Raw genomic sequence first — 17,530 nt, 5'->3', positions numbered from 1 at the left:
AAGAATGATTTTTAGACGAGTACGTAATTCAACACTCGTATCGCTATCGGTGCATCCCTACAGAATCTCTCCATCTGTGGTTGTAGATCTAGCCTGGTCTGAGCATAGTATGAAGAGACGAACAGCAGCAACTACAACACAGACACTGTTTGAGTGCAGGAAACCACTGGCTGCTTTGTAATGGCCCACAAAATTCAGCTGGAAAGTGCTGTTATTTTAAGTGGCTCTGACAGAGGCAGTTGTTTCCTATCCAAACACACAAACACACACAGCGGAGGAGACAGACAGGCAGGGGGCAGGATCCTGACATGGTCACACACCAGCGAGTCGCACCGCATACGTGCCTGAAGGGGCTGAGCTTGACAGGCCGCGGTGAGTCTCTCTGTGAGGACCATCTCTTACACTGCACACACACACACACACACACACACACACACACACACACACACACACACGGTCTCTCTCTGTCTATCTCAAACTTGCTCCTATGGCTCTCTCTTTCGCTTTCTCTGTCTCATTCTGTCTTTTGTGTGTATGATCTTGCTCTCTGTCAAGTGTCTTGTGGCATAATGACCTGCGTATACACACACACCCACACACATGTATAATGACCTGCGTATACACACCCACACACATGTATAATGACCTGCGTATACACACCCACACACATGTATAAGGACCTGCGTATACACACTCACACACATGTATAATAACCTGCGTATACACACTCACACACATACAAGGATGTGCATTTACACATTACTGACGCCTACTTCAAATGTTTAAGGAAGACTACATACAAATTGGATTAAAATTTTCTATAATCTATGCAGGAAAATATCAAATATTATTTGTATAGATCATATATTATCTTTATAAAAATATCTAAATATTATCCATTTCTACAGGAAGTTTCAAATATATATAGATTAGAAATGTTAATGAAAAGGATTGCCGCAAACACATTTGTTTGATTTCTATGTTTGACCTGGAATCCCTGTTAAAGTAAAGCACTTATGTGGAGCAGGCCTTAAAATAACTCTAACACACCCATCCACCACTTATCTACATTACCACTGAACCCACCCTACAAACCAACCAGCGGTGAAAATAAACACCCCATTCATCTCAGCCTCTCCTTCACCTCTCCTGACTCCTGGCCCAGGGCAAGTTATGCACTTAAGCATCATGCCATTGTACAGACCATCACAACAACCACCCTGTCCACGTCTGGAGCATTCCAGAATCCTCTAGCGTCCTCTACTGTTCACTAGGCACAGTGCAACACAGCGTAGCTGGGGAAGTCATCCTTCAGTGTGTGGGTGGAGTGTGTCTGATGACGGATGGACTGAAAATGTCAGGGGAGAGCAGAAATGGAATTTAAGAGAGAAAAAAAGCTTAGAATAGAATGGACTTCCATCAACATGATTGATCCGAATGGCATTTTAGATCCATTAACAGAGGAATTCTTCAGCTGACACAATGTGAGACTGCATCCTACCAATCCCTATGATTCAGGACAGTAGAGATCAGTACATACAGCCATGAATATTTCACCCCTACAATCTACACATAGACATCAGTATCACGCGCACACACACAGATATATTTGATTTGATGTGTGTTTGAGAGAGAGTAAGAGAGAGAGAGAGAGAGAGAGAGAGAGAGAGAGAGAGAGCGAGAGAGAGAGAGAGAAAAAAATACAGAGTGTGTGTGAAAGCGAGACAGAGAGAGAGACAAACTCACATACTCTGTTTTGGCTCCTGGCCCACAATGATAAAAACATGATGTTTTTATGAAGATTTGTGAGGCTTCAGTGTGTTTCATGGTTTCCTAACTCACAGGCACAACCACCCGGCAGATGGATCACATCGCCTCACCAACTCTGCTGCTTCCTTCAGTTATTCTCCCTTTTAGGATGTTTGAGTCTCCTAATGCAGATCAACTGTTAAAGCAATTACAGTCCCAAGGCCACGGGTCCTTCAACCATCAAGTCAGAAGTAATGAACTGGGGGTCTGTGAGTGTTAAGAGATAACACTTTTGCTAATTATAATGCAAATCAATAGCCTGGATACCAGCCTGAACTCCGCCCACAAAATATTTGGTCTGGGAGATTCAGTCTGGCTTTGAGCTAGTTGGGAGAGATTCAAGTTTTTGGAAAAGCAATCTGACTAATCAAATTGTAAGGGCGGGCTTTATACGTTGATGGACAGATGACCAACAAATGCTTGAGTTGATTAGATAGATAGATTATAAATCGAACAAAGATGGCGCCGTCTCGGGAGCTTAGTGGGACATATTTTATATGATTTAAGCTATCTACATGACTTTTTTATGTGTACATTGACTCGGTTAGTTGTGTATGTGCAACACGAATGTTGCAGAGGATTGAAGGTCTTAACTGAAGCGCTCTAGACCATTATTGATAGGTTATTGCTAACGCTTAGACAAAAACTCCATTGAAACACATAGTAGCTAGCTAGCCTTGCTGCTAATAGTACGTGAGCAGGCATATCTCACAGATATTGACAGCGCATTCATTTTAAAAGAGGAACAGAGAAACGCGATCAAGGCATTTGTCGATCGAAAATATGTTTTTGCCGTCCTTCTTACGGGATCCGGTAATAGTTTTATTGTATAAGATGGTCATACTATGCTGCTCTGATAAGTTGTAGGTATCCAATTGAGCGAAGAGGCATTTTTTTTCCTGGTTCGTTGAAACACGCCCCATAATCACAGCCCAATGGCTCAGCATCAGACTCATATTCTGACTAGGATTATGAGTATGACATCGTCAAGCTAGCAAATCAATATAAAACAAATAGAATCTGTAAATTAGTTGACTCTAACAACAAAAAACACATGGCGTCCCCTCATCAGGCTCATCAGTCACTTCATGACAGGCATAAGAACAAAATCCAGCATCCCTGGCACTCAACAGTGCTCAGACACGCCACACTCATCCCTGACCAGCGCTCAGACACGCCACACTCATCCCTGACCAGTGCTCAGACACACCACACTCATCCCTGACCAGCGCTCAGACACGACACACTCATCCCTGACCAGTGCTCAGAAACACCACACTCATGTCTCATCCCTGACCAGTGCTCAGACACGACACACTCATCCCTGACCAGTGCTCAGACACGACACACTCATCCCTGACCAGTGCTCAGACACACCACACTCATCCCTGACCAGTGCTCAGACACACCACACTCATCCCTGACCAGTGCTCAGACACACCACACTCATCCCTGACCAGTGCTCAGACACGACACACTCATCCCTGACCAGTGCTCAGACACGACACACTCATCCCTGACCAGTGCTCAGACACACCACACTCATCCCTGACCAGTGCTCAGACACGACACACTCATCCCTGACCAGTGCTCAGACACACCACACTCATCCCTGACCAGCGCTCAGACACGACACACTCATCCCTGACCAGTGCTCAGACACGACACACTCATCCCTGACCAGTGCTTAGACACGACACACTCATGTCTCATCCCTGACCAGTGCTCAGACACGACACACTCATCCCTGACCAGTGCTCAGACACGACACACTCATCCCTGACCAGTGCTCAGACACACCACACTCATCCCTGACCAGTGCTCAGACACGACACACTCATGTCTCATCCCTGACCAGTGCTCAGACACGACACACTCATACCTGACCAGTGCTCAGACACGACACACTCATCCCTGACCAGTGCTCAGACACGACACACTCATCCCTGACCAGTGCTCAGACACGACACACTCATCCCTGACCAGTGCTCAGACACACCACACTCATCCCTGACCAGTGCTCAGACACGACACACTCATACCTGACCAGTGCTCAGACACGACACACTCATCCCTGACCAGTGCTCAGACACGACACACTCATCCCTGACCAGTGCTCAGACACGACACACTCATCCCTGACCAGTGCTCAGACACGACACACTCATGTCTCATCCCTGACCAGTGCTCAGACACACCACACTCATCCCTGACCAGTGCTCAGACACACCACACTCATCCCTGACCAGTGCTCAGACACACCACACTCATCCCTGACCAGTGCTCAGACACACCACACTCATCCCTGACCAGTGCTCAGACACGACACACTCATCCCTGACCAGTGCTCAGACACGACACACTCATCCCTGACCAGTGCTCAGACACACCACACTCATGTCTCATCCCTGACCAGTGCTCAGACACGACACACTCATCCCTGACCAGTGCTCAGACACACCACACTCATCCCTGACCAGTGCTCAGACACACCACACTCATCCCTGACCAGTGCTCAGACACGACACACTCATCCCTGACCAGTGCTCAGACACGACACACTCATGTCTCATCCCTGACCAGTGCTCAGACACGACACACTCATCCCTGACCAGTGCTCAGACACGACACACTCATCCCTGACCAGTGCTCAGACACGACACACTCATCCCTGACCAGTACTCAGACACGACACACTCATCCCTGACCAGTGCTCAGACACACCACACTCATCCCTGACCAGTGCTCAGACACACCACACTCATCCCTGACCAGTGCTCAGACACACCACACTCATCCCTGACCAGTGCTCAGACACGACACACTCATCCCTGACCAGTGCTCAGACACACCACACTCATCCCTGACCAGTGCTCAGACACACCACACTCATGTCTCATCCCTGACCAGTGCTCAGACACGACACACTCATCCCTGACCAGTGCTCAGACACACCACACTCATCCCTGACCAGTGCTCAGACACACCACACTCATCCCTGACCAGTGCTCAGACACACCACACTCATCCCTGACCAGTGCTCAGACACGACACACTCATCCCTGACCAGTGCTCAGACACGACACACTCATGTCTCATCCCTGACCAGTGCTCAGACACGACACACTCATCCCTGACCAGTGCTCAGACACGACACACTCATCCCTGACCAGTACTCAGACACGACACACTCATCCCTGACCAGTGCTCAGACACACCACACTCATCCCTGACCAGTGCTCAGACACACCACACTCATCCCTGACCAGTGCTCAGACACGACACACTCATCCCTGACCAGTGCTCAGACACGACACACTCATCCCTGACCAGTGCTCAGACACACCACACTCATCCCTGACCAGTGCTCAGACACGACACACTCATCCCTGACCAGTGCTCAGACACGACACACTCATCCCTGACCAGTGCTCAGACACGACACACTCATCCCTGACCAGTGCTCAGACACACCACACTCATCCCTGACCAGTGCTCAGACACGACACACTCATGTCTCATCCCTGACCAGTGCTCAGACACACCACACTCATCCCTGACCAGTGCTCAGACACACCACACTCATCCCTGACCAGTGCTCAGACACACCACACTCATCCCTGACCAGTGCTCAGACACGACACATTCATGGCGTGATGCTTCATCATATCAGTGGTGCATGTCGGACCTGTCAATCAACTCATAAACAAGCACAGACCTACTTCACATTAATGAGCCACATTAAATGCCAGAGGCTCTCAGGCTAATGAATGGAGATGAGCAGCTAGACGACAGTAGAATCTATTACAATATCAATGAGGGCTGATTTGCATAGCTTTGTAAGGGGTGACACTGCCCCCTCTATCATATGACAACCTATTCATGGATCTAAACGGCTTTTTTTTGGAGAACCAAGAAGTGCTTCTCAACCCACACAAAGGACTCAAATGCAACTGTATACACTCCCATTGTAACAATAAATGCAATTCAAATATATCTAGGTTGGACAGTCCAACCACCTGACAGATTTCAGGTGCGACACCATCTGCCATGGACTAGCATCCCGACACATTCACATCAAGCAACCATTGAGCCTCCAGAGACGGCTGTGACAGACTGCCCCCTTCTTCAGCCCCACCATCAGATCCAGCAGGGTGCGAGGAGCTATACGGACCCCCGTGAGGGCCAGCCTCTCCCTCGTTCTTCCTCTCTCTCTGTCCCTGTCTCTCTTCCACTCTTTCAATCTCTCTCTGTATCTAGTCTTCTCTCTATCCCCATCTCTCTTCCACTCTTTCAATCTCTCTCTGTATCTAGTCTTCTCTCTGTCCCTGTCTCTCTTCCACTCTTTCTATCTCTCTCTGTATCTAGTCTTCCCTCTGTCCCTGTCTCTCTTCCACTCTTTCAATCTCTCTCTGTATCTAGTCTTCTCTCTATCCCCATCTCTCTTCCACTCTTTCAATCTCTCTCTGTATCTAGTCTTCTCTCTGTCCCTGTCTCTCTTCCACTCTTTCTATCTCTCTCTGTATCTAGTCTTCCCTCTGTTCCTGGCTCTCTTCCACTCTTTCTATCTCTCTCTGTATCTAGTCTTCTCTCCGTTCCTGGCTCTCTCTCTCTCTCTCTCTCTCTCTCTCTCACGTGCTGAGGTTCAGATTAATGGGGCTCATTTCGGTGAAGCGGCGCTGCCATGAGTGCTATGGAACATCAACATATTTCACTGTCCACCCTGCCCCGCCCTGCCCGGTAGAACGCCGGCAGAATCACTACCATCAGCTTGCATGGCTAACGGATAATGATCAAACCCATAATGTCTACTCAGACTCAGATAAAATGACTTCAGCTATGTAACTGTAGCATGCATGCATGTGCAAGGCAGTGATATGAGCATTAGTGCATAAGCTGTGCAGAAATGCTGATAAAAGATGGCCTTTTGGAGAAGTGACATTAGTACTCTCCCTCATGATAAAGACTAGGGGCAGTGGATAAATGGCGTCAGAGCCGATTGTCAGTGATAAGGCCAGGCTTTGATGTGGAGGAAGCTCTACGCTCTCACCATCATTAAGACCCTGTTTTGGCAAACCCTGTACGAGGAAAGGTTCTTTTTTAATAACTGCAATGTGAAAATGGCACAGCGTCAATTAGTTCCCTTCAAGCAGACAGCAGTGAAGCTCCAGTGAAGATGAACCACGGTGGGGAGGGGGAAAAAATGAAAAGATGAAACAGAGGGTGGAAGAGAAAGTTTCCGAGTAAGTGAGAGCGATGACTCATTCTCTGATAGTTCATGTGGCGGGGGATCCTTACTCGGAAAAGTGTGAGAGAGAGAGAGAGAGAGAGAGAGAGAGAGAGAGAGAGAGAAAGAAAGAGAAAGAGAGTGCGCGCGCGAGAGAGAAACAGAGAGACAGAGGGAGAAAAAGAGAACAGAAAGAAAAAGGGAGTGAGGAGAAAGAGGGAGCGGAGAGCAGAGAGACACGGCAGAACAGAGAGAGACTAAAGCACACCCAATTAGTTTTCCCCCCTCCACAGAACAATGAAAGTGGAAGTTTGCCAACAGAAAGACACAATAGGAGAAGGGAAAAGAAAGACAGAAGAATAAGTGAAAGAAAAAAAACCCTCAGAAACCTGAGCCTAGATTCTTCAAAGACCTGTCAGCCTTTGCAGGCGAATTTCAATTATTTTTCGAACTTCTATTTTTCCCCATAATGAGCCCACGGTGGTCCCTTTAAAGATGACAAGTGCATTGCCTGAATGAACACAAGGACTATTCTGCACCTACTCAGAAGAGACTTGCCTCAGACAAGCTAAACAGAGCAGGGGGAAATAAACATGAGGCGCAACATCACTACCTGCGCCAAGGTGGTTATGCTTCCATTGCGGTCTGTCTGTCGGTCTGTCTGTTTGTCTGTCTGTCTGACAGCAGGATTTAGCCAAAGCTATTGACTTATATTTATACATCAAAAGACTACTTCAGAGCCTTGCCAATAAAGTGAGTAGACACTTAATATAAGTATCTATATAACTATTTTGAGAAATGCTGACATTTTTAGATGATACATCTGCCAGTCAACAAAATGAGAAAGTGGTTTGGTGTTACACGTTTAGCTAGCCAGTATAATGAGTTCAGCCATGAATGTGAACCAATTGCTTACTATTTGTATAATTTCATGCAGTTTTCCTTTATGTGTTTCCCATTGCAAAATAGCTCAGAATGTAGCTGTCTCTCTCATAATGTCAATTTAACCAATTGAAGCGGTCACAGTCCTCCAGTCAAGGAGGGACTCAATCTCAATGCACCCACTCACAATTGGAAACTAACCCTTGCATGTACCTGATGGCAGCTCATAATCACAGTGGGTAATGATTACATCGCTTTTCCACAGTATACTATATCACTTGGTGGAACTGTAAAGAGATTGTCTTGGCTCTCTTGTGAGTGTGTTTACAGCCTGGGCATCCCCCGACACTTCAGCAAATAGATATATGGATATTTTCAGATAGAACATCATATTAGTCATGTAACATAAATGCTTAAAATAGAGCCATTATTTAGGTCCAAAAGTTAATAATGTGAAATCAAAACCTATATGCACTATTCATGCAGTTCAATCACATTCTGCAGCACATTGTCTATACAGTGGCTACAAATCAACATTTACGCTGAACATGAGTGTAGAAAATACAGATACATATATATTGTTTATCATATTCAATAAAAGTACCGGGATATATTTTTTTTGTCTATATCGCCCCTCCCTACCTCAAACTTCTCTCTCTCCATCTCTGTCTTTCTCTTGCTTACCTCAGATGGCTGGAGCCGGTCCTTGTTCTGGAGGGAGGGGGAGTGGGAGGGCGAGAGGAGGTGGGTTCTGCCGGGGGAGGAGAGAACCGTTGGGCCTCTCTTCGGATCGCTGGGGGCGGGCTTGCTGCCGCTCCACCCTAAGACACCGTCTGGAGAAAGAATTTATATAACGAGTGTCTGGGTCCACACCAACACACCGTCTCTTCACAACACACACACACACCCACACACACACACACACACACACACACACACACACACACACACACACACACACACACACACACACACACACACACACACACACTATCCTGAATGAAGCTGATGACACATGCATGCAACTGTAGTGATAAAAAAAGAATAGGAATTGTCCTCTGGGTGGTGATGATGCCACTGCTAGTCACAACCATCGCCAGCAAGATCCTTATCATCACCACCATACTGGTAGTCACCATTCACACCCTAACAATCCTGCTGAAATCATTCATTTATTCATTTCATTTTCCTCTTCTTCTTCCTTTTGCTCTTCCTCATCTTCCACCTCTTCCGTTTGATATACATTACATTTGGTGACACATCCATTAATGGCTACTCCTACTCGTGCTCACCTGGGGGTAGGTTCTGGTTGTGGTTGTGGTTGTGGCTGGGCGCCTGGCTCTGGGACAGGTGCTGTGCTGCCTGGGAGACGTTGTGCTGCAGGATGTTCAGGCACTCTCCCAGACAGCTGAGAGTGGCCGCTGAGGTGGCCTTCAGCAGGAGGAGGTCCTGGTCCAGCGAGGACATGGGCCCACGGCCCGGGAGGGACTCGATGTTTTGCACCAGGTTCTTCTGCTGGTCCTCCACCTGGGCCATCACCTGGCCCACCAGAGGAAGGACAAGAGGTCATGATTATGGGTGATGTCTGACAATAACAAATCAGAGAGAACATGTAAGTTTGATGAAGGAGATAGAGCTAATAAGAGAGGAACAGTAAGTTTGATGAGGGAGAAAGAGCCAACTAGAGAGGAGCAGTAAGTTTGATGAGGAAGGAAGAAACAATCAGATGGAATAGTTGTTAGATACTGAGAACATACGTATATACCGTTTCTAGATTAGATATAGTATCCTGGCTCTAATGAGTTCTACTTAGTCACTTAGCTCTCACAATTAGGTTGAACCATGGGGGAATGATGAACTGCTGAAACCCTAATTATATATCCAATCAAAACAAAATTCAACTGAGACAAATGATCTGCCATTAATGTTCAACGGTAATAGTGAAACCAGTGTCCTTACCCACTACTCCCTTCAATCAGTGACTCCCCTTCCCAGTGAGTCAGACAGGGTGGACACTACTCCTGTGTGAGGAAACCTTTTCCTGAGGAACACTAAATACTGCACTTAGGGCCAGGAAGCCTTTGGAGCCGAGCCCGAAACAATGATTTACTGGAAGTACCACAAAGAGTGCTCACTCAGTTTAGCATTATAGCACAATGATTTGAGTGCAAACCAGTGCTGCTGGTATGCTAGAAACTAGCTGTGTATGTAATGTGCTTGTGCATTGATGTGTGTGTGTATAGGTGTGTGTGTCTGTGTATGTCCGTGTGTGTGTGTGTGTCTGTTTGTGTGTGTGACTGCATGTCTGTGTGTACATGTGCCAGAAGTGACTGTCATGTTACAGTCAGCACGGTAAGAGACTGTGAGACTCCATCGCTTCTCAGAGCATCCTTAGCTATGTTAATGCTATGCTAATTCAGTAGAAGACGGAGAGGGACTCCTCTAGTGACTCATCCAGTCTTCCCCACCATGGAGGGGAGAGAGGGAGGGCTTGTACGAGAGAGTGGAGGATTGGAATTTAATTACTCATCCAGGGCCTGATCTCTCTCTCTCCCTCTCTCTCTCGCTCTCTCTCTCTCTCTCTCTCTCTCTCTCTCTCTCTCTCTCTCTCTTCTCCCTCTGGGCCCTCTTCATTCCTTCACTGACAACAATATTACAGCAGAGGCACACATACCCATCACTGCATTAGCAGTCACTGGGTGGTGTGAGACGTTACCAGCCCCACGGTCCTGCCCTCAGGGAGCACATATGTACCATTAGCCTCTCTGATTGAAAGGTAACATTTCATCGATTTGCTCTTTAAATCACTGGCTGGAGACAGCCGCTATGGAATAAAATGTAAGATCTAACCTTTAGTTTGTGAGATTACTTGACAAGGAAAATAAAGGTAGAGACAGACAGGCAGAGAGAGAGAGACAGGCAGAAAAACCGATGAATTTCACTGTGCTTAACCTGTCCCAAGTCCCAAGTGTTTAACCTGACAACCTACATTTAGGATTTCCCGATACCAAATCATTTAAAATATCAAATTATAATAACCAAAACCCGCAATGGAGCTGCGTGACAAGTAAGGCTGAGTTAACCTGATTGATAAGCTGCATGTGGCAGAGATGAAGTGACGTTGGTCTCTGAATAATTCAGCTGTACAGGCAGGTCACCGCAGGCTCCAGCTCCCTCATCAAACCCGGCCGCTGTCTCATACCTCTACTATTATGTCTGTCGCAGCAGGCCGGGCGCTCAGACGGGCCAAGTGATTTCTGCCTCGCTTCCAGGCTGCCGCCATTCTCATATCCCAGCCTTCATGAAAAATGGATCCGCTGCTTTTTGTTCTTCCCCCTCCCTCCCTCCCCTCCTCCCTCTTTTTTTCTTCTAAGAGGCATAAAAATAAAGTTGTGTCTCTGTAGTTGCAATAAAAGAGGCAAGTCGCTGCTCTGACAACGAGATACACTCCGTCTGCAAAATAACAACAAGCTGGATGCCGTTGTATGTGTGAATGGAAGACTATGCTTGTGGTGTGTGTCTCTCATCTTAACATTTCATTCCAGAGAGACCTGCCTCCCAGTCTCCGCTGTCTGCGCTCCACTGCTGATAATGAGAGTGTGGTCTAGTGTCTCTATGACTCTGGGCCTTCTCTCTCTTCTTTCTCTCCCTCCCCCTCCCTTCTGTCTCTGCCTATCTCTCACCGGTGAGTGGGTCCTTTCTGTGGTCTTTCGCTCGTACTGGACACACCAGCCCTGCTCCCCACTGATTTCCCATTAGGAGGCCTTTTGTTTGGCTTCTACCTGAGGAGTCAGCAGGGAGAGAAAGTACATGATTTTTCTCACCCTCTCGCTCCCTCTCTTTCCCTTTTCTCACTCACACTCCATCTCATGTCTTTCTCTCCATCTCTCTGTATTTATAATCTCATATCTAGCCTTACTGCTGCTCTCAACTTCTGGCTCTCTTATTCTGCTTGCTCAGGCAAATGCTTGCTGCTCTCTTAGGACCCACTGCCTCACGGGCTAGGGCCTGTAAAAGGATCCCCTCCAGCTCAGCCCATTCTCTCTCTCTCTCTTTCCCCCTCCCTCTCTCTCTCTCTCTCCCTCTTTCTCCCTCTCTCTCTCCCTCTGTATATGCCCTGCCACTGCTCTAGCGGTCATGAGACAGACTCAGTGAAGTGCCAAGAGGATGAGGAGGTCACGCCAGAGGGGGGGAAAGGAAATCAGTCTCTACAAGCCTAGAAGGTTCCAGGGGGAGCCTTTTCCACATATGGAAGAGCCTTTTGTTGTCAAAAGGGCTTTTTCAGGGCGGTAAAGAGTGCTTCTCAATTGGAGCCAAAGGCCACAAAATCTACAGAAAAGCTTAGTTAAGAACACCTCATCAGATGATTCTCATGAAACCCATAAGGATTCATCATAAGAATGCCCTGAAAAAGCTTTTCCCTTTGCCTGTGTGGCCTCACTGCCAGCACAGCTGTTTTAGCTGTTCATTCTTCACACTCACTACACCTGAACTTCCCCATCACAGGTGCAGCTAGAGGGCATCTACAGAATTCATGAGCGAACCATCAGACACGACAGCAGCCCTCTGTGCCGTAAAAAAGGTTGAGGGCTGAAGACACCAATGCTTTGTGTTCTTAATCCCAGTGTGGACATGGCGCCTGCAACCTCCACTGAGGAATACAAATTATACTCTTCATATGAAGTGCTGCTATAAATACGCACCTGGCCAGCGGTAAGTAGGCAAAAACCAAACCAAGTGTCTCGAACCAGACAGTAAATCGCTACTTCAAAGCAGCTAGCTGGCTTAGGCTAAAGCACTCCTCACAGACACACAAGCTGCCCCCCCACACATATACAGACAAACACAGACACACACACACACACACACACACACACACACACACACACACACTCCTCACACACACACAGACTCACAGACACACACACACACACACACAGACTCACACACACACACACTCCTCACAGACACACAAGCTGCCGCACACATTCACACACACTCCTCACAGACACACAAGCTGCCGCACACAGTCCCTCCGCTATCTCAGCGAGGCAGAAGAAGAACTGTCAGGAGTCACAGCCCAGATTGGTCTTCCTTTTCAGCGCGTACACACACACACACACACACACACACACACACACACACACACACACACACACACACACACACACACACACACACACACACACACACACACACACACAGCACACGCACACGCACACAGCACACACACACACACACACACACACACACACACACAGCACACACACACAGCGCACACACTTCATCTGCCTCTCCTACCGCGGCCCCGTGGGGCCCTGAACTGTCACATCTCTGAAAAGATGACGCTCAGCCGCACACATCTGTGGATGCTGTCAGGGGGAAACCGTTTTAAGGCTTGACACTTATCAAAGCCTGTCGTGAGAGACAGATCCAAAAGCAGAGGCTCTGGATTTGAAGTGGGTCTTGATTTCCAACCGACCAGGGTCCCGACAGAGCTACAGCTTCATGTTGTCAATACATGAAAATGTGACAAAAAAGTTTTTCAGGACACTATCAGTATATACTATGTAGTGTCTAAGATCAAAGAATTAGCTTGAGGAACCAAGTATTTTCTTTCTTACAATCACTCCAGGTAGAATTGTTCCCTTCATTGAGAGGGTTCCTCCATATACTCCTACAAGCATTTCTGTTGATAGCGCACTTTATATAGGATTTGTTGGCACAAAATGTAACTGTAATAAATAATTTATTCTCACAGGAGTAAGCTGAGTCACTTTTTGGAGAGGCTGCTGAATAATTTCAGCTTTGGGTTCCACAAATATATTGAAGCAAGACTTACTTCTAGGACTCTGGGGTTTTCATTTACTGTCTGTTACTTTAGGGTTGCTGGTGAATTGAGGAACAGCTATTTCACTGGAGAGAAACATGTCCTCTCAAGTCAAAAGGCAGTGGAGAAGAAGATGTCTCAGAGCCCAGGAACAGACATTAAGACTAAGGTTTCTAGGTATCAATAGTTAGCAGGTATTAAATAATTATACCGTATGCCTCAGGAAAATGCCATAATTATGAATGACTCAAAATGCTAAACTTGTACCAAATCCTAACCAATACCCAACGTACGCTTGTAACAACAATAATTATAAAAAAAAAAAACATACTTTGATTAAGAACAGTTAAAAAGAAAAGACTGTCAATTTGGGCCATGATCAATACATTACGATAAAAAGGTACATTTCATTAAGGTAGTTCTTCACAAAGTTGTTAGTGTGACTAGATAACCTTTGCCAAATACAGTGGCTCTCTAAAGGTGTCCAGCATCAAGGCGACACCTTCACAATGTCAAATGGGCGATGATAAAGCTTGAGTGCTGAACTGTCTATTCAGGGATGCTGAGACAACAGATACAGACTGCCCCTGGAGGACAACAGCACTCTTCTGAGTGGATTACAGAGAACACACCCTGCATAAGACTGACCTTATAATTAAAGGCTAATTTGCTTCCAAAACACCAAAACACCCTGCATAAGACTGACCTTATACGTAAAAGCTAATTTGCTTCCAAAATTACTCTGCAAATGTACTGATTCTAGCAAAAGTGATTCAGTTCTTTAAAATATTTGAGTAAGCAGCTAAGCAACTACCACTCATTCACTTTTAATCCCACTCACTCTCCTCTGTTTGAGTGTGACAACTGTCACTACAGGCCTTTAGCACGTACCCCTTTCCTACATCTTATCTGAGGGAAGACCCCACCTTACCCCTACCCTGTATGGGCCACCCTACCTCTTTGACCTCCTGGAGCTGTCCGAGGTTCACGCTCTGGTTCTTGGCCCGTTGGCCGGAGGTGGGGCACTTGTGATAGTTGAAGGAGAAGCTGGAGGCCGGCAGCCCCGAGAGGAGTGGTTTCTGCTGGGCACCGGGTGGAGAGGAGGTGGTAGTGATGGTGGTGGTGGTGATGGAGGTGGCTGGAGGAGGTGGTGCTGCTGGAGGGTGGGGGAGCTGGGAGGAGCCGCGTGTCCGGCCTAAGGCGGCGGCGGAGGAGGAGGAGGAGGAAGAGGAAGAGGTAGAAGCAGTGATGCCCTGAAAGAGACAGGAGCAGCAGGAGGTGTCAGAGGGGGGACAGCTGCCGCACCCGGTGCCCCGCTTCCCCATGGCCACGGTGGCAGCAGCCCCTCCGCCAGCACCGCGCTCTGCTGTCACGCGCAAGGGCATCTTCAGCCTCACGCCACCGCCACCAGCAGCACACAGGGAGGGGGAGGGAAGGAGAGAGGGAGGGAGGAAGAGAGAGAGAGAGTGGGAGAGAGAGAGAGAGAGAGAGAGAAAGGGGCAGAGAGGGCGAGTGGGAGAGAGAGATAGGCAGAGAGAGAGAGAGGCTGGGAGGGAAGAAGGGAGAGACAGGGAGAGAAAGGGCAGGGAGGGAAGAAGGGAGGAAGGAGAGCAACGAGACAAGAAACAGAGAGAGAGAGAATGTGGACTAAAGAGAGGATGATGAGAAGGAAAGGAAGAGGGAGGAGGAGGTGGGGAAGAGACGGAAGCAAAGATGGAGGAAAAAGCCCGTGAGAGAGCATACAGCACGGGAGGGAGAAACAGAGCGCGGGGTGGGGGCGGCGAGGCAGAAGCATGAATGAGATGCTGAGAAAGCCCGGAAATGAGAGAGGGTTGGAGATAGAGTGTGAGAGAGAGAGAGAGAGAGAGAGAGAGTGAGAGAGAGAGAGAGAGAAAGAGAGAGAGAGAGAGAATGCAGACAGCATGCCGCTGAGCAAGAGAGGGTTGAGCAATGTCACAGAAGCCCACATCAGAACCTCTACGCTGAGTACATCTATCGCCTCTCAGCATCACGACAGAAAATCATTTCATCTTTAACTGCAATGTGGCTCACTATCAGGTGCAGTGAAAACACTCAATGTTAATGTGGGCTAAGAAAAGACTTCAGTCAGAGGTAATTCCTCTAATCTCTACTTCATCTCTCTGGGATGATTATTACCAGAGAACTTTCTTCCCCCCTTCTGCTGTCTCTCCTCAGATTTCAGTGAAGTGGGAAAACTTGCATAAGGTTTGAGTATCATCATACGGGAGCCACTCCATGCATCATACAGGAGCAACTCCATGCATGTGACGATATTCATCTACAGTTCTAATATATTTTTTGATAAATCACAACAAATATTCAACAAGAATAGAAATAACAAACTGCATCCAACCACACTGTATGAATTAATAAACAATTGCATTTTGTATCTCAGAGTAATGTAGGAAATACTGAGATGCAATACATAATGGAAGAGTGGAAAATGTATGCTACACATATTTCCATTTGCATGGTATGGTAGAGCTGTTATCAGATAATCACTATCCATAGGTTGCTCCCTTCTTGTAGCACCAGCAGTAAATAAAAACACTTTGCCAGCAGACCGAAAATACTGGGGCAAGCTAGCCAGGAAGAATGTGCAGCGAGACAGAGAAACTCCACAGTCTCACATACGGAAGCGATGCTACCCCTTGCACACTACAATACACAGCACAGCAGTATCTAGCATAACAAACAACAGCTCTAACATTCCTACTTCGCGGGTCAATTTAAGGACAACATCCTCGGATTTGTTGACAAAACAACACATTATCACCAATCATGGCGATCCAGTTGTGACATATGCCAGAAACATTATCACAGGGCACACACAGGCTGGCAGGATCATTTTGGTTACGTTCTCTGGCACCAACCAGACCCTCTTTCATCCACAGTGCCGGATGAGAGAACAAAGGCTAGGTGCTGATGCTGCCACTACCCAAGCTTTCCGGTAAATAACAAAAACACGATAATGCCATTCTTCGCTCACTCCTAGGTTTTTGGTCGACCGCAGCTCCCAATGGAACACTGAAGTATTACATGTGGTGCTACAAACATGTCTCATAATGGCAGGTCAAAGGGTCATTGTGATTGGCTTGTAATGATTTTGTGTGTTTTGGCTGACTTGCGTTTTGCTGTGGAGTCATGAATAAAACATCTGCCCACAGGTCATTAGGGGAAGTAATGGCTAGCGAAAGCATAAAGGGTCTCAGTAGATGTTATCCATGTGAGGCCAACATCCCTTGAGAACCTGAAGATGAAAGTGACCATTTATAATGATGTGGTCAAAGCTCACAAAAAAAAAAGTATTTTCTATAAAAAAATAAAATAAACAGTCTTATGGGTCGGATACAGAATTTTGTGGCTCCTTGGCAATCACAAGCTTACACACTCCAATATGCTGTTGTCAAGGAAAACACTACCGTATGTCTCTCTATCTGTTCTCAACTTAGAGAAAATGTTAATGTGAAATTACAGGACTTCAAGCGTAACATCATGACAAGAGGAATTATAGCTTAATTATTGAGACTTTTGCATATACTTAACAACAGTAGTCATAAATTTGTGCTCAAATATATCACATATTTGTGGATCCACCCAATTCTATTTCAATATTGATACTTTCAAACACATTTGGGCGACACTCTACTGATGGCTTAAGAACCCTTGAAACACTTCTCACAGGTACTATACTAAAAGTAGGTGTAGATATAGGTAGGATAAAAAATAAAATAAACAATCAAATAAACAATGAAGAAACC

The 17,530-nt window shown here is 46.8% G+C and overlaps 1 protein-coding gene across 1 annotated transcript in view; it reads right to left on the bottom strand.

Moving 5' to 3' along the window:
• The window catches only part of osbpl10b (oxysterol binding protein-like 10b), a gene marked incomplete at its 5' end in the record, with an annotated part of 45,679 nt that overhangs the window by 19,140 nt on the left and 9,009 nt on the right, over positions 1-17,530 (bottom strand). The window contains 3 exons of the mRNA XM_080857350.1: positions 8,603-8,751; positions 9,211-9,457; positions 14,705-15,001. Of these exons, the coding sequence (XP_080713476.1) occupies positions 8,603-8,751; positions 9,211-9,457; positions 14,705-15,001 (693 nt within the window). The remainder of the gene's footprint in view (positions 1-8,602; positions 8,752-9,210; positions 9,458-14,704; positions 15,002-17,530) is intronic.

Source organism: Sprattus sprattus (genome assembly GCF_963457725.1).
Source record: "Sprattus sprattus genome assembly, chromosome: 19".
NCBI classification, from domain to species: domain Eukaryota; kingdom Metazoa; phylum Chordata; class Actinopteri; order Clupeiformes; family Clupeidae; genus Sprattus; species Sprattus sprattus.
This window is presented reverse-complemented; position numbering and strand designations above follow the sequence as displayed.